This window comes from Pterocles gutturalis, unplaced genomic scaffold (genome assembly GCF_000699245.1).
Source record: "Pterocles gutturalis isolate BGI_N339 unplaced genomic scaffold, ASM69924v1 scaffold41996, whole genome shotgun sequence".
NCBI classification, from domain to species: Eukaryota; Metazoa; Chordata; class Aves; order Pterocliformes; family Pteroclidae; genus Pterocles; species Pterocles gutturalis.
Window position 1 is genome coordinate 1 of NW_010104697.1, and position 10666 is coordinate 10666.

The 10666-nt window shown below is 39.8% G+C and overlaps 1 protein-coding gene across 1 annotated transcript; it reads left to right on the forward strand.

Moving 5' to 3' along the window:
• Window positions 1-708: 708 nt before the first annotated feature.
• On the forward strand, window positions 709-10383 carry LOC104458949 (carbonic anhydrase 5B, mitochondrial-like; the record flags this gene model as incomplete). Its single annotated transcript, XM_010087132.1, has 6 exons — window positions 709-951; window positions 4531-4649; window positions 5851-5946; window positions 6118-6180; window positions 8111-8266; window positions 10204-10383. Coding segments are annotated over 6 exons (857 nt in total), but the record flags the coding sequence as incomplete, so codon positions are not given.
• Between the last annotated feature and the right edge of the window lie 283 nt (window positions 10384-10666).

Sequence of the window (10666 nt, forward strand, 5' to 3'; positions counted from 1 at the left end):
TGATGTCCGTGACGGTGCCTCCGCTGAAACGTCAGGAAGTGTCAGTAACAATAACAGAGATGTGGCACTTCTGGATGATATTTTCCTCACCCGCCCCCGCGTCACTTGTGTGTGGTGAGCTGGCGCAGGCTGATAAAGTTTGTCCCTTGCTGAGGAGACGGAGGGGAGAAGGTTTTTTTAGGTTCCCCTCACGTTAAAAGATATAACTTGGGTTGTTTTTTTCCTCCCTTATGAAGGACCACGAGCTGTTGTCTCTCACGAAGCAGCCGGTGGCGCAGTGCCTCTCTGGGCTCGGCGGATGGGCAGGGCACCAAAAACCGTGTCTGTGGGTTGTTGACGTTGGGGGACAGCAGGTGAACAAGTGCTCTCCGCGTCTGTACAGGTCTCGGTTCCGTTTTTAAGTAGAATAAAATCCTGTGGAAAGTGTATTCGTGCATCTGCATTGCTCATGCCGGTTTGTGATGCCCAAGCCACCTTACGATCAATAGGCGATAAGAGGAGGACAATTTTCTGGGCACAATTTATTTGAAGAGCATTTTGCAAACGCAGAAAGGTATGAACACAGATGTCAGTCAGATTACTGCACTTCCCTGTGTGGCTTTGAGTCATGCAACTGGAATGTTATTTTTCTTTTACTTTCCTGTGCATCAGCTGACTTGAATTAGCCTTTGGAGCCAGTATGCCAAAGTACCTTCTCTTGCCAAAAAGTTCCGTATCGTGCGTTAGAGCCTGACTCTCTTCTTCATCTTCCAGTGCATCCGCTTTGGCAGAGTCCGCTTACAATTCCTGGAGGCACCCGACAGTCTCCTATCAATATCCAGTGGAGAGACAGTGTTTATGACCCCTTCCTGAAGCCTCTGAAAATCAGCTACGACCCCACAACGTGTCTTCACATCTGGAACAATGGATATTCATTCCTGGTTGAGTTTGATGATTCTACTGATAGATCAAGTAAGCAAAACTCAGGAAAAAAAATATTTAATGTCTTATTAATGCTTAGAGAAGGAAAATATTTGCATGACATAAAACCTCAGGATAAATGTTGAAAATGTGTGTACAACAGAAGAATAGCTAAACGTGTATATACAGTGATGGGAATTGAAATGCAAAAGTTCTATATAGGCCTCACTTCTACTAAATATTTGTCACCATGAACATTGTGGACAAATCCTCTGTTGTAGGTTGAAGCTTACTGCACAACCCTAGATGCCCTGCCTTTTGATTAGGTTTTGTAATATCACATCTTTGTCCACGAGTCACTCTTCAGTCATATGTAGATGTATCTAATTAATTTTAAATGAGACTCCATCATTACACTTTATAAATCTGCTATTTATCTCTTTTGTGGTGTTAACAGATATATTTAATCTATTTGAAATAATCATCAGCAAAAGGATTTTCAGGTGGAAAGCATACATTCTTTAAAAGCTTTTGGAGAATTAAGGAGTATTGAGCTGCTACCGTAGGGAGCAGGTGTGTGTGTTCTTGTTGCATTAGTATAAGCGGGAGTCCATGCATGTGAAATCAAATCATGCATTCCAGCAATTTAATGTGAATAAGCACTCTGACCTGAGCAGCTAAATATTTTTTAAATGTTCAGTAGAGTCAAGTGACATAAAATCAAGATATTGCTATCAAATTCCAGATTTTCTGTCCATTGTTCCTTTTAAAAGTTGACTTTACCAAGGGAGATTGCTGGTATGTATAAAGAAGATATTCCCTAAAGGTAGATGGACTGGTAGCAGTTGGTCAGGGATGTTGTGAAGCACATTATTCATGGCTATTACTAACCTTGTCTGGGAGGGGAAAATTGAGGTACCCTGGGCAAGTTTGAACCTGTTTGTTTGTAGTGATTTATGTTTAAGGTGATTGTTTACCTTGAGAAATGCTAGAACTTTGTAAGGGATTTAGTAATGCTCTTGGGAAATGCTTTGTCTCCACGATACCAGTATTTGTAGTTGATGTTTGGAAAGAGGCTGATAAAGCGATGCAGCAAAAATGGTAGTAGTGGAATGCATGGAGCTTTCAGGGGCTTGTGTGACGTTTGGGCTTTTTTTTTGGTTTTATTGTTTATAGCTGTTCACCCACAATATTAATTTCCAATCAGAAAATATTCTTGCCCTTGTTCATTTTCAGCGCTGTGATATGTAATGAAGGAACCCTTCTGCTTTTACAGGGCAAACTGCTACTGTGTTAGTGAGGTGGGGTTAGAGGAGAGGCTAAGATGGAAACATCACTTGTTAGCTCATCAGTGATTTTAACTTTAGATTGGTTTTAATTTAACAGTCTTTTAGTTTATACAGCCATACCCCGCTATCTGTTGAGGATGCGTTCCTGGAAAGTGTAATGGTTTGCTGTTCAACGGATAACAAAGTCATTTTTTTTCTGCAAGAACTGATGTGATGGAGGGGACTTGCCTGCAGGAGGTTGAGAAATACACAACATTTAAATACACAGGGACAGTTTTTGTGACATAGAGGCAAGTGTGGAGTTACCAGGACTGTCAGTTAGAGGGGTGCTGGCCTTTCAGAGGCTGGCTATTCAGAGCGCATCACAGCTCTGAAAGGTCTTACCTGCTTCATCTGTAAGACTGAACACTTGAGGTAAATCTTCAAGTGTGAACGTTCATGCTGCTTCTTTCTAGATGCTTGCCCTTTCATCATCATCTTCCTCAAATAAATTAAAGTTAGTGAAGGGTGGTGATGGCTAGTGGAGGATGGCATTAAACGATCAGTCACAGGACTCCAGATGACAGAGAAACAACAGATCATGGGGTGTTGCTGTATAAATGGCCAGGTTTTCAAGTGCCTTCCTTTCTCCTCCACCTTTCTCTCTTTACTGTTGCTCTTTCTCATTTTTCTTTCTGCCAGCTTCTGTCTATCAATAATAGAAATCCAGAGAAGGAAGATTATGAATAACCAAAAAAAAAATAGCAACAAAATTCAAACAGAAGAAGTGAAACGTGCATCCAGGATAGACAAAAATGCCCAACTCCTGAGATGAGGCGAAACAAGACTTGAGCAAAAGATGAAGGTAGTGCTGCCATGGGGTGTTTGCTTATGAGCAGAGCAGGAGGATGAAGAAGAAAGAGGGTGTGGGGACGGTATGTACAGAATGTGGTCCTGTCTGTGTGCATGAATGCCATCTGCTGCAAGGAAATGAGACTGAAACAGAACTAGGGCTACAATAAAAAGCTGATGCAGTTCTTTCCCCTTGGTGTTGTTAGAGTTCCTTTAAACGTCTGTTTTATTTTGAAATTATCAAGAATGGTAAACCGAGAGGAAAGGAAGTGGCAAAAACGCTTGTAAGTTTCTGTTTGTTTACTGTCACTTTCTAGTGTCTGCTCTAGGAACCTGATTTTCTGCATATGTGTGCCTGTACCTAACTTTACACGAGGCAAACATTCAAGTGAATGTGATTATTAACATAAATATAGTCGCTTGTGGGTTTACATCATCACATAATCAGGAGTGGAAGCTGTTAGAACACAGGTTCTGAAAGACTTGGCAGTGTGAGCCACATCTTCATCCCATCCCTGAAAGTTTTCTTTCTCCATCAGGATTTTTTCAGTGATGGTCAGTATTGCATTTATGCTAAGAGCTCAGCAGCAGTGGATGAAATCAATTAAATGTCAATTTGCATAGCTTGTTTTAGCTTACTCTTTTATCACAAGCAGGCCTATCTAGTTAGAATTTCGAAACTGCTGGCTGGCTTTCAGGGGAAAAAAAAAAAAAGACAAAGCTCTTAATGCCTCTCATTGTTTTCTCCTTAGCATTAAAGTGATTAACTTCTTTTCAGAAGTAGTGTTGGGATTACATAATGTATACAGTGGTTTGCTATAAAATTTAACCACGATGTACAGTTGAGGAAAAATGGGCAAATGAGTCTCTACAGCTACATATTTGTTGTTAGCCGTTTGGAAGTAATTATGGTCTCCAATTTACCAGGATATTCCTGCTTCAATTTGGCGGAAATGAGTAAAACCCAACAGTCTGCAGAAAACTAGGTATAGAGTTTTTCATTCATATAGTTGCAAAATGATGAGAGGCCTTCTGAACTCAGAAGAGCCAACAGAGTGTTTACCTTCACTCATGGCTAGACAGTTAATTAAAACTTCCATAAACTCAGAATTTTGCCCATAGGCAGACTGTATTTTTAGCTGCTTTGTGGAGTGTAGCTTGAACAGTTTACAGTAGGCACAATATTGGCGTATTTCTGGCTGTGCAGGAAATCTTTTAACATTGGTTATGCAGTCTGAAAGCTGCATTGAAGCAGAAGAGTATGTTTGGATTTTTGTAACTTGAAAAAAAAAAGCAGAATTTAATATTTGACAGAATGTACTGAATTTTCTGTCAGAATTGGATTTTTGAAGTCTTAAGGGGAAGCAACAGGGGATTGTTCCAGTGAGATAGTTGCTTCATCTGTTTTTTTCCCTGGGCAAACTTATTTCAAGCAGGATCTTGCTGTGTCACTTGTCTGAACAATTCTATATCATGTTTATTAATATTTGTGTCTTGTTTTGGTTTTTAGTAATCGTCGGAGGTCCCCTGGAAAACCAATACAGGCTAAAGCAGTTCCACTTCCATTGGGGAGCTATAAATGAGTGGGGTTCAGAGCACACAGTTGACAGTAAATTTTACCCAGCAGAGGTATGAGAGAAAATGCTGAACAATGCAAATACTTGCGGGGACCGGAGGGTAGGTCTTGGGCTGTCTGTGACTGTACTGCATGCTAAAAAACTCCCAATTTGAACAATTGCAGTTTAATGTTAAGGATCAGACCTGGTAGGTGCCCCAGCTCATCTACCGTTTTATTAGTAAGTTCACATTCACTGTGTTTTCTGGAGAACACTGTCTTAAAACTGAATGTTGGCCCCATTACTGAAAGTTTCAGCAATGTTTTCTTCTCCCTGAATGTCCCTGGGGTAGCTGCCAGGCAAGACAAAGGCAGGCAGCGGATGTATCACTGCTACTCCAGCTCTGTCTGGGGGGCTGGCACAACTCTGATTGGCCTTCCTCCTTCTGAAAGGGAAAGACAGAAAGCAGACTGAAGGCACAATCTGGTCTTGAAGAACTCCCAGGTCCCAGATAATGTGGTGCAGATCAGGTGGACAGCAAGTATTGAGGTAAATGTGCAAGCTCAGATCTCAGTGTGTGTTTCTTAAAGTCATTAGAATAGTATGCAGCAGAGTTCTGTGGTAATATTTTGGTTATTTTCTATTTTCAGCTTTTAAGAAATTATGAAAGTAGCAAACCTTTTGTGATTAAGTAACTTCTAAGGCAGAAAGAGAGGCAATAAAAAGGATGGAGTCAAGGGGAGAAAATACAGAGGAAAGTGTGACAGGTGTAAACATAGTTATATGTCAAAGGTGGAGAATCTGAAAAATTATTGTAGCTTATTTTTGGTAAGATGTTTATCTCCTGTTAATGTGTTCATAATGATGCCTGCCGGCTTGGCAAGATACTTGAAAGTTCCTTAGCAGACTAGCATGCTCTGTTCTTCCTGTTAAGAGATGGAAGAGTCCTTCAGTTCCAGGTATACTAAACTTTTTTTTGTGCCTTTAACTAGAATTTCTGTAATTAGTCTCCCACAGACAAAATCCCTTTCATATGTGTGAAATGTAGTTTATGGGTCTTTGGCTATTGTTTAAAAAAAGGCAAAAAAAAGAAGGGAAGTACCATTATTTTCCAGTACTTTTTGATAATTTTTGTAGTGTGTAATTTTCTGAGGTAGCTCACTGCAGTGAATCAATTGCTAAGGACCAAATGTAGCAAAGATCAAAAATCAAGTTTCCTGATACCATTTCTGTGCTCTGTGGATGTGTTGGTTTCTCATTCATGTCTATTTCAGTTGCATTTAGTACACTGGAATGCTGTTGTGTACCCAACTTTTGAAGAAGCTGTAATGGAGGGTAATGGCTTGGCTGTTATTGGAGTGTTTTTAAAGGTAATTTCACTTTGTGTAATAAGCTGCAATTATGCCTTTTTATTTCCATTTTGTTAAAACTGATTTAGGACAAAACACCTCTAGATTCTTGTTGTTTTCAAAACTCCTGATTAAGATAGATATACAGAATGTCAGCTTAATGATTCTCTAACTCCCACCTGTTTTCTGCAGCTAGGAGCACAACATGAAGGGCTACAGACATTGGTTGATGCCTTGCCAGCAATTAAACACAAGGTAAGGATTTGAAGTGTCCCACCAGTTGTCACCCAGCATAGCTAATGCAGTCATTCAACATAAAGAATACTTTGAGAAAACACAAATCAATGCTTTCTTCCTTAAATGTCAGTAGGAGGCCTGATTGACACTTTGGGTGAACTGTTGATTATACAGGAGAGGGGGGAAGCTAATTTTTAAGGAGGAATTGTATACTTTAAGCTTTCCAAACCTCTAGGTTTAAGAAATGATGCTCTTGAGATTGTATCAACTTGGAAGGGCTTGCACACATTTAATGCTTGCCCTCACTGAAGCCTGCCCTTCCGCTCCTCTGAAAACAGATGCCACTGGATGAGTTTTCTTGTGTTGTTCAACTGGAAGAAACTTTCTGTGCTGTGTACAGTGGTAGTTCCATTTCTTGTGGAATTAAGGCTTTCTGATTTTTGTCTGATCTTTGAGGAGGAGGTTATTGTTTGCTTTTTTTTTAAACACTAAATTTTCTGCTAGGGGAATGGGATTCTTTTTTCATAGCTGATTTCTGACTTCTGCCAGGAGAGGGAGCACTGCATCTCTGATAGCGCTCAGAAGCAGCTCATGGTTGTCCAGGTGCCCCTTTCTTTTTGAAAGTACACATAAAAAACCCACATCAATAATTTTTCTGGCTTGTAAGCACATCCAGTTGAAGTCACTATGCCATTATTTATCACAGTAAAGATTTTTTTTATCCAAATAAAACAAATATTTATGGCAGTGCAGTGAACACTCTGCCAGATAAATGCAAAACAAGTCAGTTCAGTGCCAAAAAGACCTACAAAAATCTGTGCACATACATCCATTATGAGAATATAATATTGTACAGCATAAAAAAAGTAGTATCAAACATTAGGCTCATCAATCTGCACGTGGCTTGCTCTGAAAGAGAACTCATTTCCAAAGGGTGTCAGTCACCCAGCAACTCACTAGCACTTGGTTTAAAACATTTGAAAATATTTGTTGCCTTGCCAGTGTTATCACTGACTTAAGCACCCAGCCCTGAGGAACATCACCCTGGTTAGGAGGAGGAGGAAGGTCAGATAATACCCATTCTGATGTCCTTGGACCTTCTTCTCTCACATGATGGGTAAAAGCTCCCATCTGGAATCTCCTCTATTTTTTAAAAAGTTATTTACAGTAATTTTTCTCATTCTCATTGGGGAAACAGTAGAGTTTCTGGGTTAAAACAGGATCTTCCTTTCCTGCACTGCCAGTATATCCTGAAAATACCCCAGGAGTAAAATATCTGTGTAGGAAATCATCGGCTCTAAAGCTCCTGCATGCTGTGTGGAATCCCACTTGTGGGGGTGCACATTCTGAAGACATGAACACTTGATGTGACTTAAATAAAATTTTAGTCCTCTTCCTTCTCCCCGCTGCCTAAAATCACGTGGTGAAAAATGAAAGCACTATTGTTCGCCGTCTATTAAGTGTATCTGGCAGAACTACCTGAACTTACTCCACCATTTATCCTTTCTTTTTCCTGTTTGCTTCTAGCTCCCACAAAGACTTAGTTGCTCCTTCACATTCCTTGTTTCTTCTGCACAGAATTCCTAATGGCTTGTGGGGACAACAGAAATATTTAAATTTTTGTCTACTTACTATCTGCCTTCTATGCCTCAAACCCAGCCTACCAATTTTGTACAAGTTTATGGGGTTTAAAATTATTTTATGTAGATCATTATTGGTAATTTTGCATATGTATACATAACGCACCCAGTATTTAATCTCATTGTTAAATAGTCTTTTAAAATCTTCTGCCTGTCAACTTTTTCTCAAAATACAATCTTAAAAATAAATTCTTTGCATATGCATACATAACACACCCAGTATTTAATTAAATAGTCTTTTAAAATCTTCTGCCTGTCAACTTTTTCTCAAAATACAATCTTAAAAATAAATTCTTTCTGGGGTTTAGGACGCTGTTATCGAGTTTGATGTCTTTGATCCCTCCTGTTTGATACCTTCATGCCCTGATTATTGGACCTACGCAGGCTCTTTGACTACTCCCCCACTTACCGAATCGGTCACGTGGATTATTAAGAAGAAGCCCATAGAGGTTGATGAGAATCAGGTAAATCTCATGTTTACATTTCAAATCGTACCATACCTGTTTGACTGCCTGCCACCATGGAGGGGAAGATGCACAGAAGCAATTGCTTACCAGTGCTGGTAACTCTCTGTGAATACACAGAGATCAGAGGCTGCTTCACACACAGTATTTGGGGAGGTATCCTGACACTAGCAGCTACTATTCAAAGACTTAAGACCTCTTCAGTAAGCAGTTAAAAGATGCTTCTCCAGCTCTCCAGCAGAGTTTTATCTTGATCTGTAACAAACAAGGCCTTATGCTGGAAGCTGCCTCTTGAAAACTTCTAAGGTTATTTATTGGAACACTGCATAACTTTGCTCTCCTTATCGGGATGCAGCCCTCGTTGTGGTAGGGAGGGAGCAGAAATGGCAGGTTTTGTGACATTCCAAACTCCGACTTTTTGTGCATATTCTTGATAGCCACATGCATTTGCACAGAGATCTTGCAGAGACTGCAAGGGTTGATCCTCTGTTCTTCCCTTGGGCGGACTCTGAAGGTACAGAAGAGTTGGTGGGGGGCTCTGAGTTCTTCACATGCCATTCTAATGGCAAGAGAGTCGGTCCCCACTGCATTTTCTCCATTGCAGGCATGTTTACTCTATATTTGGCTGTACCGTCCTTGAATTCCTTTTTTTATTCCCCTTTAAAAAGGATAGACAAACAATGGTTTCAGCAAATGTTTGTATTACAGAAGTTATTTCAAGTGGAGGAGTTCATGGTCAATAGTCGGTTCTGACACCAACACAAACTTGTCACCATATGCCCTCTACTGCTTTTAATTGTAGTACTTCATGTTTCAATGTGACGTTACTCCTTGATAGATGTAGGGACAAGTAGAAAATGGTCATAAGGAGGACTCATTGAAATTGTACTACAGTTGTGGGTTTTGATGGAAGTTTTCAGGATTTTTTTTTGCCTGTTCAAAGAAGCAGAGTACTTTGAGGAGTGTTACAGCATAAAACAAGTCTTGGAGATTGTTGCAAAGCAAGTAAAAATGAACAACCCCAAAAAATCTACCCTTTTTTTGTGGTTTAAGAGGCACTGAAAGTTATCTGTGCATTGTCCCTGGTTTTTGAGGCTCTGATTAATACTGAAGTGCAAGTCCAATGACTTCAGGCAAAAAAATGATTATTTTTTTTAATACAACTTTTACATGGCACCAGTCCATCTAGAAAGTCATGCTCCAGACAAACACTAACTCTGAAGAATAGGCATGTACGTGATCTTAGTGTTTTAATTTACATAAAGGAACAGGACAGGAAGAACTGAAAATTGTTAACAGAGCAGAGAGAACTGAATGCATGATGTGACATTCTTGTTTTCAGTTGAAACTTTTTTCTCTTTTTTTTTTTTTCCCCCTTCTTATTCTTTTATGGCACAGAAAGGCTCATAGTTTACTTAACATTGTAATGCCCTTGGGAGCATTAAAAGCTGATCTGCTGCTTACTTTTAATCCCCAGTTATAAACCACTGAGAACAACAACTATGGAAATTGTTGCTTGTTGAGGTTCTCTCTTTTCTGAGGGCCAACATATGCATGTCTGTATAAGAGAACAGAACTCCAGGAAGGGTGTAAATTAAGAAGGTAAATTAGGAAGTGTAAATTAAGGAGAGACTTATTTAAGATGGCATATGTTCCAGTGTTTGAATGGGAATCAAATGGATATGCCACATTTGAGATTTAGTTTTAGATGGCAGATGACTGACAGTTCATCTTCTGCATTGGTATGGGTGATGGCGTAATCTTTACCAGCAGGTGACAAAGAAGTGCTGGAAGTTCATGCCAGATTTCTCAGAATGCAAATGTAATAGTACCTCAGATTTATTTTTTTTCCAAGCATGAATGGTTGCATTTTGTCGTAAATTCTCAGTAATTCTCCAGTTAGTAAAGTCACAAAATTGGACATTTCTCATTCTCAGCTGGAGGCATTTCGGATGCTGCTCTTCACTTCAGATGGTGAAGAAGAAAAGAGAATGGTAGACAACTTTCGCCCTCTTCAGCCATTAATGAATCGAACCGTCCGTTCATCCTTCCAAAGCAGGCATCTCTTGAATCCTGAAGTGCAGCCCAAGGATCATACTGAGCAGATCAGGCCGTAGGTGTCCCACAAACTGTCAGTCCAGACTGCCATACCTGGATATAACTGATGGTATTTCTTAGTTATTTTTCCTTTTTCTGCAGCATGTGTATGCCATACAGTTTCACAGCCAGCCAGTTTCAGTTCTGCTAGGTGCCATTTGACCTTCAGTAGAGAAGCTGTTGGGTTTTTTTAGTTTTGCTTTTTTTTTAAGAAGTTAAATAATATTAACCCTTAACAAACTGACTTGCTTTAAAGCAGGGTTCAGTAAGGAATCATTTTCACAGTTAAAGGAAAAATAAGGG